Raw genomic sequence first — 14,615 nt, forward strand, 5'->3', positions numbered from 1 at the left:
AGTTTGTGGGCAAAATGAGCTCTTCTGTATGCCAAGGCAGACGTCTTCTCCACCCTGTCAGTGCAGTATGCAGCCAGGCTAACGTACGTACAGCTTTTCTCATTGAATCACCTGAACCCAAGGGAGTCACTGCACCAAGGCTGGTACAGATGAGGAGAGGAAACTGACCTGCTGCATGCAGCAGAGAATCACAACAACTGTGAAGGACAACACCATTGCCAGTCTGGGTCTCCAGAAGTAAAATATGTCTGAAGAAAGCTTTCTCCCTTGGAATCTGTACAGCCTGACCACTTCTATTCTCCTACAATGTTACTGTTGTTCCATTGCTGAAGCAGCCCTTCCTCATCTAAAGAGCTGAAAGATGAATCCATGTGTTCTTCAGAACATAACAAGATATTGTGAAGAGGAAGTGAACATCTCTTCTGCCTAAGCTAATGTTTATTCAAACAACTAGGAAAGAATAAGCTTCAGCCTTCACCTCTCAGTGGATCCTGTATGCCCCACAAAGCTTAAATCTTTGGCAAACAGGGAGTTCCTTCTTACAGCATCGACAAAAGTGCAGGGACAATAAGGATGGGTGAGCATTTTATATTGCCTTTTATATTACAATTTGAGACCACTATGTTTTTGACTGTTTGTAATTTGGTTGGTTTACAAGGCTGAGTCAGTCTTGTCTTTGCTTTGTTTATATAGACCAGAGACCGGGCAAGTTGGCTTCTTGGACATCATCTCTGTATTCCAATATGTTCCCTCTCATTTTGACAATGAGAGAAAGTATATTGGTTAGCGGAATAGGTTGATCCAGTATCATATAATGATGATAGGTTTTTCAAGAGAAAATTCTGAATCAAGAGGTTAAATGGCATGGAGAGTAGTGTGGTTAATTACCCTCTGGCTGGATTGTGCCCCAGTACCAAGGTCAAATGTCTCAAACAACAAGCAACAAGCTTGTTCTAGATTTACATTTCTGTTGGCAGAAAAGAAAGGCAGGTAGAACAGTACACCAAGTACTGACTAGTACTGACTAGTAGAATCAAATGTGTATTGTCGAGGGAGCAGAGAGTACAATAAATAAAATTTGTTTATTGAATGTGTAGTTACATATTACAGAAATGCCTGGCAGACGTGGTGTTGTTTATAATTAATTCAATCGTTAAAGAAACCCAATTGGTTGCCATGACTCTCATTCAACCATATTCAGTGCAGCCATCATCGTAACAGTAGATACAATCTCTAGAATAAGTAGTACATTTTTCCAGATACAAAATCTTTCAGTGATTGTTGTTAAATTAATGTATATGTTGGAGAGGACATGAGGACTATGTGCAGCAAACAAGAAAAAACTCACATTAACTGAAAATTAAACTGCTTATGCTGACAAAGGCCCTTAAAATGTAAAGTGACACAGCAATTAATTTTCCAGTTTTCTGCACTACCAAATTCTAATACACCATAAATTAGGAAAGATAATATTTGATCCCCTATGTCAGCTTCTTTTGGCCTAATTTACTGGAAGGAAAAAAAACATTATATCAAAACACTGATCTAAATCCAATTGCTTAGACCCACTGAATCAAACAAAATTTGGTTAAAGTTCTTTTGATTCAATAGGTCTACCTTTGGTGGGAATAGTTATTAGATTTAGGCCTTCGTCACTGTGTTCCTGAAAGGAGAACAGCTAATTTAGAGTTGAGGCTAGAGATCAGCATACAAATATCCCAGATATTACTGCTTGTGGTCTCTTCCAACTCTACGATTCTATGATTTCTCAGTAACTAAAGTTTTAAATTCCAATTCTAAGAAACAAAGATAATATTCATAGTTTAATAGCCCCATTTATCCTTGTAGGCTGTATGTTCATTAATATTTTGTAATATAAATGTGTAAAGAGTTACATCAACCTTGTCCACTGAAGATAACTCAACTTCTTTGTCTTTTTCTTCTTAATTGCAATCAATCTGTAAAAGCTGACAGAAGAGAATAGTGACAATTTAACTATCAACATTTCCTTCTTTATTTTAAAGGCTCACTAAAAAATGGTAATACCAGAAATGAGCTTCTGAACAAAGATGAACTATTACGCATATTCCACAAGGGTCTGTCTCTTCATGTAAAACCAGATATGACAGCAACAGAAGAACAATGGTTTCGAAGGTAAGGATGAAAGCAATATCCAGTTCCCATATGAAAATGTTAAAAAAGAAAACATAAAATGGGATTTAAGTGAGAATAAAATGGATTAATTAAATCATAGTCACCAAACTTGATCAAATGAATTTCATTTAGCTTTCCCCCTAGTTCTTCAATTTCTCTCCAGTTCCACTTCTCAACTTAGTACAGTTCAGTTCACTTTTATTCTATTTTCGTATATTCTCATCTATAAATCTAAAAAAATATGCCCAAAATTGACCTCAAAATCCCAGGTCAATTTATTTATGGGTCACTATGGAAATGTGATAGCAGCTCTTTTAGATTTGCCCATGCAGTGGGGAGAGGAGTTTATTTCTCTCTGGAGCCAAGCAGAAAGAGTCCTGAGTGATTGATTGATATTGCTGTTTGTTTAAGAGTCCATTTCCCGCCCGCGCATCTGGCTGAAATGAAAGCTGAAACAATGAAGCAAAATACTGTAGAGTCTCTCTTGCCATACATACACATAAGAAGCCTCCAAGTTTTACCCTTGACCTATCCATGGGTCATGGTAAAATCCATAATTCTGGCCCCAAAACCTGACCTTGACTTATATATGAGGTCGACTTATAGTTGAGTATATACGGTAATTACTGACCATAATAACTTGCAGTACAGTACAAAATATTGACCCCTCACAAGCCAACTAGTTATTTAAATTAATAAGATAAATCTTTATAAACCAATTTACAACAAGATGAGAAACAAATTTCGCATAAGATTTTAATAAAGTTAAGAACAATACAGTTGTAAATCAAGCAAAATTGCATAAAGTAGCAATAATATTGTTAGCAGTATCATTTTTTGTAATGTCTTCTGTTCTTTAACATAAATGGAGGCTACTTCCCCTTCCATTCTGTGACAGTGACAACTGAAGAAAGGTTGATAATGATCTTCAGCTTGATCATTATCTTAGCTAACATAAATTCTACCATATCTTACAAAATCTCTTTGTAAAGGGAGAAAATGTTGGCTGGAAACTGGACCTTGAAAATCTCTTCCTTGAGGAATATTTTGTATGATTTATGTAAATTTTCTTCTAATCTATATTTTTACATCTCATATCAGTTGTTTATTAATTTAATATTACAAGATGGGCTTTAGATCTCAAATTTGGAAATCTGGCTCCTCTCCCATTAAAATTAAGTGTCTACCATGAAACAGATTATGGTATGTTTATTTTATTGCACTTATTTTATGGTGAGACTCTTTTGACTTTTTAACAAAAAGGCAGGATATGAATGTTTTAAGCAAAAGAAAAAAGTAATAAACATGGAAAATATTTAACTTTCAAACAAATATTACGGCGGATATTAACTATGATGCAAACATCCCTCATGACATCAGTACTAACAGGATCCCCCTACAACAGCTGGTATTGGGACCAAGTGTAACATTTTGATCAATATTTGTTTAAAAGCTAATTGTTTTTCACCTTTACTATTTACTCATCTATTGTTTATTTAACATTTTTATAAACAAGACTCAGAAATGCATAAAAATGTGGTTGCTCATCTAACAGTGGTGATAACATGGCACAAACAAACGAGGTTTCTGTATATTAATATCCTAAACTGAATGTTGCTGTAAGTATGGAGGAATTTCATGTATCCCTTAACTGAATCTTACTATTCCATTTTAAAGACAGCTGGCCCCGAATTACACAGAGAATATTAATTTGATTTCAAGAACAAGGTGAACTTCCCAATTTGTTGGCTTAAAACCAGCAGCACCAGAACCCTCTCCCCAGCAAATAGTGATGGCTTTACTGACCATGGCCCCCCACACCTGCTTTCCCTCTAGTCCCTAGACCAATTTTTAAAACATTGTAAATAAATGTACAAAAATATGTTTTCAAGTGAACTGTTCAGCATAAATGTTCAAACTATTGCCAGAACTTAAGTCAAACAACAACAACACTCTATACATAATTAGACTTGATTGAATCCCAAGAGAGACGTGTTCTAGACCCCAAGGCTATTTGCAAAGCACCAAGAACTAGGAATAGGAATTGGTAACTAGGGATGAGATTCAGGATTGCTGCAAACCTTCAATTGGAGATAATGAAAATAAAGGAAGAAAGGAAGGAAACTTGTTGTTGCCTCTAGCCAAGTGTACACATTTCTGTATACGATTGGTCCTCCATATCCACGGATTTTTTTTATCCACATATTCAACTATCCAGGGCTTGAAAATATTTTTTAAAACATACAAATTCCTAAAAACAAACCTTGATTTTGCCATTTTATATAAGGGACACCATTTTATTATGCCACTGTATTTAATGGGACAAGTATCCATGGATTTTGGTATCCATGGAGGTCCTGGAACCAAACCCCTGCATATACCAAAGGCCCACTCTAATTCTGAAAATAGTAAAGCATACATATATACAGAGCTTTAGTGGCTGATTGCTCAAACTGGGGCTGGAAATGTCATGCAACTGGGTTCAGTGACCTGCTTCACAAGTCACCAAGAAGGGAGGATAGGTTAAAGCAGGAACTGGTGTCTGAATGGTAGCAGACCAAAATGTTTTAAACTTTTCTGCAGAGTTGTCCAAAGTGAGCCACGCGACTGAGGTGCTAGGTTAGGAAAAGTGACACATCAGACACATCTTCCTATCCACCATCAATGTACTGCTTTTTTTGGCTATCTGCAGGGTTGATTATTACCACTAGGCTGACCACATGCATTGCCACATGTTGCCACCATCCATCATCTGGTCCATCTCCTCTACCTGCCCCATCCATGAAAAACAGGATTTGGGTATTCCTGAAGTATTAGTACTAACAGAAGGCTTTGCTTCAGGCTGTAGCAAGTCCACCAGAGTGCTTGATTTAAAATTTGAAAGAGTAATCAGTTTGATAATTGTCACTGAGCGCTTCCAGGCTGGAAAAATTTGTTGGCACGTTGTGGTGTCTATTACTCTAGTTCTCAAGATTTCTGAAAAAGATGTTTCTGTTGTCTTGGACTATTTTCTGGCAATTTCCAGCACCAACGGCAACACTTTATTACCACCCTCAAGTGGCTTTCTTTTTCATTCCAAGACATATGCTCCTTTCTCTTCTCCCTTCTATTTTAATTTTTTTTTTAGTGTACAGCACCTATGTGCAATTTTTGGACTATCATACTCTAATTTTTTTAACATTAAAAATTTACAGAAGAGAAAATTTGCCCACTACCCCAGTGAACCGTACCTGTTTTTTAAAAAAAACTTTGAGGAGCCTGCAGATTCAAGAAATCACTACAACTTGCCCTCCAAAAGTATGGAATCAGGTGACAACTGGCAAAAATCTAAAGAGCTACATTGCAAAAATGTATGCTTCTGTAGACTGGAAGAGCTCACTATGAGTACAAAGTGTGTTCAGGGTTATAGATTAACAATTAATCTGTATAAGCACCACACATCAGGGGATTTCTTTCCTGTAAAAATCTTTCATTTGTGCTGCAGTTGTTAGTTTGTGGGATAAGCAGTTCAAAGTTCATGTTTTAATTTTTAATTTGTGTTTGCCCATAAAACATCCATAAGGTAAATCATATTTTCTCTGTTTCTGAAATTTGGTGGTGAATGTAATAACTATACTGTGATTCTTATATAGGTAAAACGACACCGTTAGGGTGGCCAAATTGTAGCATGCAATCTCTCTCATCTAAGCCTTAGGACAAGGGAAGAAATCTCAGGGTGAGATAGTGCCTTGAAAAGAAAATACTTTTTTCCCAGGTACTACTGCAGGCTGCCTCAGAAGGGCAGCTTTAGACTGTTGGGTGTGTGTGTCAATGTAACTATAAATCACAGCCAGCATCAAAACTCAGCAGTCAGTACAGAGTAATAATAAGCTGCTTCAATATTCACTCCCACAGGAGTTCCCAAATCTAGTACTACAGGACTGCTGCTTTGTGGCTTTTCCTGTCTTACTGTTAATCTTATTTGTTCTGTTCCTATTTTTCTGACCCTACCCTAAATAACTGAAGCCACAGTACAATTTGGAAGTGGGTTGCACCGTTGTTAGCAAAAAGTCTGGCATGAATGTCTTTTTCTTACACCTCTGTTTGGGTACTCGATTCCTTTCTCATTCTCATTCATTCCTGTTTTCACATCTCTCTGTTCCTCATGCTCTCCTTACTCCTACATTTCATCACTAAATGTCTCCCACTTCCCTTCTCTCATCCTCTCTCATTCTTCTCCCTGCAATTCCTGCCCATATTCATCTTCCCCGATTTCCTAGTCCCTCTCTTTCTTGCACTCTTACTATTTTTCCAGTTCACAAATATTGCCTTTAAACATCTTCTCCTCCTCCCCTTCTCTCTCATTCTCTTTTCATTTTTGTCCTTCTTCCCTTCCCTACCCAAAACACTTGTTATATACATTTCCCATTCTTATCTCTCTTTCTCTTTGTCTCTTCTTTCTTCTCTGTATCCGCTGCAGCCACATTGCAGAAATAATCCTGGTTGACACCACTTTAACTGCCACAGACCGATGCTAGGTAAAGGGAAGGAGAAAGGGAAAACCCAAACAACCCCCCAAATAGGCTAGAAACATGGGGAGGGAGGTAAAAGACACCCCTACCTTCTGTTTAGCCATCATGAGCTTATCTCCCCAAGTCCTCTGTACCACACTTCTCCATAGTAATAGGGTTTCCCTGCTAGGTGACTTTGAACTTCTTTGCTATGTATGTGAAGGAAGGCACATTAGACAGTATAAAGAAAAAGGGTCAAGAGGAATACAGGTTGAGTCTCCCTTATCTGGAATTCCAAAATCTAAAATAATTCAATTTTAGATTATAGTTGGATTATTTTAGATTATCTAAATGTGCCTTTCTATGCAAATTTATCCATAGATGGCTGAGCTAGTGACTTTGCTTTTTGATGGTTTAATATACATAAACTCTGGAGCTTATCGCATAGGCCCTGGGGAACAGGCCCGGTGCAGAATGGAAGGGGGTGAAAGGAAAGAGAACAGGGGTATCACCCATTTTACCAAACGGGAGAACGCTGCTGATGCTGCCGGAAGTCCCTAATCTGTTTCCCAACTGTCCCACAGGAGGCAATTTTCAAGAACGATTCTGAACGGTTCTTGAAAATCGCGTCCTGTGGGACAGTTGGGGAACGGATTGGGGACTTCCGGCAGCATCAACGGCATTCTCCCATGCGATAAAATGGCTGATATCCCTGTTCTGTTCCCTTCCTGCCCCCCTTCCCTTCCACGCCGGGCCCATTCCCCAAGGCATATGCAATAAGCTCCTTTTTCATACACAAAATTATTTTTAAAAATACTGTATAAAATTGCTTATTTGTATGAGGTGTATACAATACATACATGAATTTTGTCTTTAGATTTGGGTCCCATCACCAAGAGATCTCATTATTTATGTATATGCAAATACAGGTATTCCAACATCCAAATAATAATAATAATAATAATAATAATATAAATTCAAAATCCCAAACTGACTTGGTCCCAAGCATTTTGGATAAAGGATACTCAATCTGTATCACTGTTTTACCTCTCCCTCTTCTGCCATCTTCTGAAAGCTATACCTTTGGTGAAATATTACTTTACTGTTACTAACAGCAAATATCACATAATGGTTAAAAAACCCTCTTGTGGCAGACTTTCATTGTTCATGCAGATAAAAAGGTCTTTGGGTTTGTCACAGAATGATGTGTAGACAATGTAGGTCCAAAACAGACTGCAGAAATCATTCATTTTGAGACCGCATTAGCTGCCCTGGCTCAGTGCCAAGGGAATCCTGGGAATTGTAGTTTATTGTAGCACCAGAGCTGTCTGACAGAGCCGGCTAAATGTCTCACAGGACTACAATTCCCAGAATTCCCTAGCATTGAGCTAGGGCAGTTAAAGCAATCTCAAACTGGATTATTTCTGCAGTCTGTTTTGGACCTCAGATGTGGGAACTCATTCTTCCAAAAGAACCATTCATCTTAATTTAATTACTTTTTTGAGGTAATTAAACTCTCTCTTGCCTGCAATGTTTAGCCATAATAGAATTTAAATAGGAAAAATGGTTCACCATTTTTACCAGTCTATGAAAAGTAATTCAGTAGTATATAAACCAATTTAACAGCACATTGTTATGAAACGACCAAATGTATTGAAATGTTATAAATGTAAAGGTTAGATATGAGTTCAATTTTTCCATTTAAATGGACTCAATGTAGTGATTAAAGATAACACATCACTATGCTTTTAAAAATGAGTCATTGAATGATAATTGGGGGGGGGGGAACCCTAAGATTTTTTTTTAATTTTCCAGTTGCAATACAAGGGAGTAATAAGATGATTTAAGAAGTAATTTGCTAGAGAAAGATTGCATAAAACCTTCAAAGATTCTTGAGACTGATTGTCGAGTATTTGATTCTAAAACATTTTAAATTAAATATAGGAATCTGGACATGAATTCCTATATTTTGCTAAATCTTTTTAGATACCTGAGTAGTTTCAATTTTTATTATAGATACTATTTTTATTATGCTAATTGACATTAACTTATTATTAGCAGACAGTACCTCTTTCTGATTAAAGACTTGCCTTCAAAGCTTCATCTTCTACACCATTTACTTCCAAATGGAGTCTTTTCTTTCTTTTTGACCATTTGCTCTGAGGGAGGAAGGTGAAAATAGAAATCAGCTGTTTAGGGGAAGGTATGAACTCAAGCCTATGTGAATTGATCCCAATCAGGACAGGGGCCAGGAATGTTTATGTAAAGACAGAAAAGAGAGAGATCTTAAATTGCAGGTACACATTTAGCTTGAAAAACCATGTTTATTTTCAATTTCTTCACTATTTAGCTTTCCTGACCATGCAATACTCCTCAAAACATCAATTTAAATAAAGAATAAAACCACTACTGCATTATCTGTCATAGGAGTCTTTAAACGCATCCCCACAAGCATTCCAGACCAGCTTATTAATTTATTTCACAGATAATCCTTTTCTTTTTAGATTCTGCTTAACAATCATACAACTTCACTCATTTCTCAAGGGTCAGAAGGAGCAAATTCAACATCCTTTCATTCCTTATCTAATTTGGATCGGTTTACCATTGCAGGAATGCTGGGTGCTGAGGGAGATTTCACATTTTGCGAAATCATTAAATTAAAAATATCATGCCTTCAGACTTTTGTACACCAAATCAGGAAAACATTTATCCAAAACACACTGTAGAAATAATTCAACATGAGACAAATTTAACTGCCCTGGCTCAGTGCTAGGGAATCCTGGGAATTGTAGTTTATTGTGGAAGGCTAAATGCAAGGGTAGGCAACCTGCGGCCCGCGGGCCGGATGCGGCCCGGCAAGGCCTTGGGACCGGCCCCAGCCTGGTCCTGCTGCCGATTGCCACTGGAGCCTTTGGCCTGTCACGTGAGGGTGTGGAGCCTTTGGCCTATCAGGAGGAGGCGGGCAAGGGGGGAAGCAGTGGGCAAGGGGGCAATTGTCTATAGAAGCCTTAGAAACATGCATTTGTATTAACATTTTTTAAAAAAATCAGCAATTTTTTTCGCGTGTCCTCCATTTGAAAATTTTGTCCTACATTTGTCCCAGTTTATTTATTTAATTAATATTTTAAAAATTATTTCATTTTTTATTTTTTGGCTTCAGCCCCCCAGTTGTCTGAGGGACAGCAACCCGGCCCCCGGCTGGAAAAGGTTGCCTACCCCTGGCTAAATGTCTCACAAAATGACAGTTCCCCAGAGCAGTTAAGGGATCTCAAACTGGATTATTTCTGCAGTGTGTTTTGGACCATTGCCAGCTTTAGACATAAAACAAAGTAAGCCATGTTGGTCCATAAGGGGCGGAAACAATTAAAAAACAATTAAAAATCAACAGCCGGCCAATACCTTCCAATCTTTCCTAACTTATGGTGACTCTAAGAGAGACAGAACCCTCATAGGGTTTTCTTGGCAGTATGAAGTATGCTATTGCTGTCGTCTAAGGCTGAAACAATGCAATTTGCCCAAGGTCACCCAGTGGTTTTCTATGACTGGACAAAGATCTGAACCCTGGTCTTCTGGAGATCTAGTCCAATACTCTAACACTCATGCTACATTCCTGTCTCTCTTAATATTAGGAACAATCAGATATGTTCCTCTATGTTGGTGAAGCATTAAGTACAGTGGTAGGAATCATGTTGGCCCTGCAGAAGTTGCTGATTTACAAGTCCCAGCTGTCAGAGCTAGCATAACCAAAAGTGAGGAAAGCTAGCAGTTGCGGGTCAACAACATTTGTACAGCCACACAATTCCCACCCCAAGTGAGAGAACAGAAAGGAAGGATTGGAGGAATAGTTAATTAATGTACAATTCAAGAAGTACTATAGCTAGGGTTGCCATAAATGAGGACCTCCAAACCGGGAAAAATGTAGGACAAAATTCTGAAATGTAGGACACTAAACCAGTGTCCTACATTTCAGAATTAAATCGCTGGCAGCCCAGTGCCCTCCTTCCCAGCCTCTGTGGAGGCCTCGGTCTCCTCGGAGGCCGGGAAGGAAGGAGCGGGGCCACCGGCGATCGCCGGGGCCTCCCTTCCTTCTTGGCCTCCGCAGAGGCCAGGAAGGAAGGCGTGGGGCCGCTGGCGATCGCCGGGGCCTCCCTTCCTTCTTGGCCTCCGGAGGCCAGGAAGGAGGAAGGAGGCTGCAGGGAGGCGGGGAGGTTGGTGCGGCTGCGCGCAGGAGGCGCCGCCTCCCCCTTCGCCTCCTCCGCCCCAGGCCTCACTGCCCTCCTCTTCCTCCGCGCGGCCATGCACAGTGGAGGAGGAGGAGGCCAGCGAGGCCCCGCGAGTTGCGGAGCAACCCCGCTGCAACCGGTTTTTTCCCGGTTTTTGGCGGCACCCGTGATGTGAGCGGGCAGGTGCCGCCAAAACCGGGAAAAACCCGGTTGCAGCCGGGTTATGGCAACCCTATAGCCCAAATATTGAATCTCAATCCCAAGTCATCAAACTGTTAATAACAAATGCAAAGGCTTACAGAAGATATTTTCTATAAGCCCCGTTTTCATATATTAAAGCAGATGAAGTGGAAAGCTTAGGAAGAGGAGGACTGCATCACAGGTGGATAGATTCAAGAAAGCTGTGGTTCTGAGTTTGCAAGACCAGGTCCCTGGTCACACTACAGAATTAGTACGGTACTATTATTTCACTTTTATCGCTTTAGTTCCATCTTATGGAATCATGGGACTTGCAGTTTAGACAGGGCCTCTGAGAATTCTTAGCCAGAGCAGCCTAGTGCCTCCACAAACTACAGAACACAGAATGCCATAGGATGGAAGCATGGTAGTTGAAGTGGAATAATAGTGCTTTAATTATGTAGTGTGGATGAGCCCCTTAGCAGCACGGTTAATAACAAAAAGTCTTGGAGGTCTCTCATACATAAAATTGTCAAAGGTGATGATGGCAGTCAGCAACAATAACAACAAAAGCAGATGTAAATCCACTCTCCTGCTAAAAAAATTAAATTACTTGGAACCAATGGGCTCTTATCCTGTTCCTTATAATAGATTACAGCCACCCAGAAATTTAGATATATGCACATCCTCCTCTCCATACCATGCTTCAACAACTACACAAATACAACTGTTCATGTATCCCAGTCTTCTCCAAACATCCTCCATTATATGCAGGGCTGTTGAATTTCCAGTTTTGTGTCAAAGATAATATGATGGGCTGTCTGTAACAGGGCATGCTTTGAAGGAGCTGCCCTTGGACAATCTGACTTTTCAACAACAACAAAAAACACCGCCTTTCCCTAAATTTATTTGTTTCCAAAAATGAAACAATTAAAATGTATTTGGCTTCCATAATGAGTTTTTTAAAAAGTCAGAAAAAGCTTCAAACACACACAACACATAAATTCCATCTATGTATACTTGGCCCTCCGTTTGCGCAGGGGATCCATTCTGGACCCCCCCCCCCACGAAAACAGAGGCTCGTGCATATTCAAGCCTCATAGGCTTGAATAGGGCTTGCTGCCATGTGCGTGGCCCGGGCACACGCACCATTAGAATTAATGGAGGTCGCGAATCTGAGATCTGTGAGTTTGGGGGGGGACTGTATACTGTAACTTCATTGAAATTTCCTCAGTATACAATGTTTATTTCCATCCATAAAAAGAAACTGACTGGAACATTAATGGAACCAAATGCCCAACCCAGTGATGATACTCTGCCTCCTCAAAACCCCTATGAGCTGTCAAATCCTTCTAGCAACAAAATTGTCTTCTCACAGCACTCACACACTCTCAAATGGATCTAGATTCTATAGCATAGGATATATTCTGTTTTCAGGCTTTCCCAGCAAACAGCTAAATACTGTCGATGACATTAGATTCATGCCAAACAAAGTGAAAAGGATTTTATCTATAATCTTCCAGCACAGTACATTTTGAGCAAATATTAAAAGCAGAATAATAAAAAAATCAAGTACTGTAGTTTCCAAACTCATGCGTATAAATATAGGCCATTATGTAATACTCTTTCATGTATTTCATACCTCTGCATACTTATTCCCACACAGATGAGAAATAAAGTCTGAATGCCAAATGTACCTAATTCCTGAAATCCTGAATCACAGCATCAGTATCTATGGAGACCTTCTTGCACTAATTTGATACATAAAGTAGTAGTGATTTGGTGTGTTTGTACCAATTTGGTACAGTGGTGCCTCGGGTTACGAAATTAATTCGTAACGCGGCCGCTTTCGTAACCCGAAAAGCCTTCGTAAGCCGAATTGCCATAGGCGCTAATGGGGAAAAGCCGCGATTCCGTGCGAAAAAGCCGAAAAAAGCACCAAAAGTTTTTTCGTAACCCGAAAAAACATTCGTAACCCGGAACAATGATTCCCTATGGGATTTTTTCGTATCCCGAAAATTTCGTAACCTGGGTATTTCGTATCCCGAGGTACCACTGTACATTGAAGTCCAAGTGCATGGCTGATGTTTCAAAGATATTTCTGAATCACAATAGATATTAGAGAAGTTCACTAGTTGTCTCCAAACCTTGAACAAATACAGGAAGTATTCAGTATAAACCCACCTCAGCTATTGGCCAGAAACTTTCCTTATTGTCCATGTATATGGACATTTTCAGAACAGACTGTCCATGCATATTGATGTACTCACATATGGGCTCCACAAGAGGGACATGGCCCAATTTGGGCCCAGCCTTCGTGTTGAGGAACCCTACACTCAAATCAGAACATGTGGACATCTCTTTCTGATGCTATCTGAAGACAAATGGAGAAATATTTCTGTCACAGGCAGTTGGGTACATTTGTTGTTCTTATTATCCATCCTCAAGTTCCCCTCAACCCATGGTGACCCTGTAGATGGGACATCTCCAAGACTCCCTGACCTCTACTGCTCAGCTCAGTTCCTGCAAATTTTTACCTGTTGCTATTCAATAGAGTCCATCTATCTAGCATGCAACCTTCCTCTCTTTTTGTTTCCCTCCCCCTTCCCTAGCATTATTGTTTTCTCCAATGAGTCACGATTTTTCATGTTGTGGTCAAAGTATGACAGCCTTAGTCTAGTTATCTTGTTTTCCAGATTTCTGGTTTGATTTGTTCTAGCACCCATTTGTTTGACTTCTTGGCTGTCTGTGGTATCCTCAGTCGGGTATGTAGGCATGGGGGGAAAATCAGCTTTCAGCATGACACCAGCCCATGTCATCCTGTATTTTTTGAATGTGTGAGAGGCAGATAATGTGAACCTCCTAATTACCAACATTGGGTTTATGAAGGATTTGCATGGGTTGTTTTTCTAACATTTATTGTTCTCCTCTGTGTCTGTAAGGGACATAGTAATGTTTGGACACAGTAATTATAGATGAGGTGATTGTGTCAAAAGGGTAAGGAAAGATTGCTAAGATACTCTACCATTTCCAGAACTAATATGTTGCCTTGTAGTTTAGATCTGTACGTCACTATATTAATGGAAGATTGTGAATTGAGTTCATACTTTTCATTCTATAAAAATAAGTACACATTATGTACAAAAATAGAACGAAAGGGAGAAAATAACTCTCCTCCTACACTCCAGCTTGCAAGAGAATGCTTCTTGGACATCAGATTAATAACAGAATTGCTTTATTGGATCATACCGAGCAGCCATTTAGGAGCAGCCCAGCACTTTTGTCTTCAAGAATGGCCAGTCAAATAGCCAGCGAAACTTGCAAGGAGTATAATATAGTCCCCTGCACTTATGACCACTATTTTATGCTCAGTAGCATAGAGTATTAAAAGCCCAGCCGTATGCCAGGGGTGTCACTACAGGGTGCAGGGATGCGGGCCACATCAAGTGACACCATAAGGGGTGTGTGTGTCATGCCCAGCCTGGAAGATGGCTTGGAGGACTCAGAGGATGAGCTAGAGCCTCTGGGATCTGAACCTATAACGGAGGAGCCAGAGCCCCAGGGGCTTGAA

The 14,615-nt window shown here is 39.6% G+C and overlaps 1 protein-coding gene across 3 annotated transcripts in view; it reads left to right on the forward strand.

Moving 5' to 3' along the window:
* The window catches only part of NGEF (neuronal guanine nucleotide exchange factor), a 98,523-nt gene that overhangs the window by 24,486 nt on the left and 59,422 nt on the right, over positions 1-14,615 (forward strand). For 2 of the 3 annotated variants that reach the window (XM_042459027.1, XM_042459029.1), the window contains one exon: positions 2,025-2,154. In XM_042459027.1, coding sequence (XP_042314961.1) covers positions 2,025-2,154 — 130 coding nt within the window. Of the gene's footprint in view, positions 1-373; positions 578-2,024; positions 2,155-14,615 lie in introns of those variants that run through there. The other variant, XM_042459030.1, reaches the window with a different exon arrangement.

Source organism: Sceloporus undulatus, chromosome 3, assembly GCF_019175285.1.
Source record: "Sceloporus undulatus isolate JIND9_A2432 ecotype Alabama chromosome 3, SceUnd_v1.1, whole genome shotgun sequence".
NCBI lineage: Eukaryota > Metazoa > Chordata > Lepidosauria > Squamata > Phrynosomatidae > Sceloporus > Sceloporus undulatus.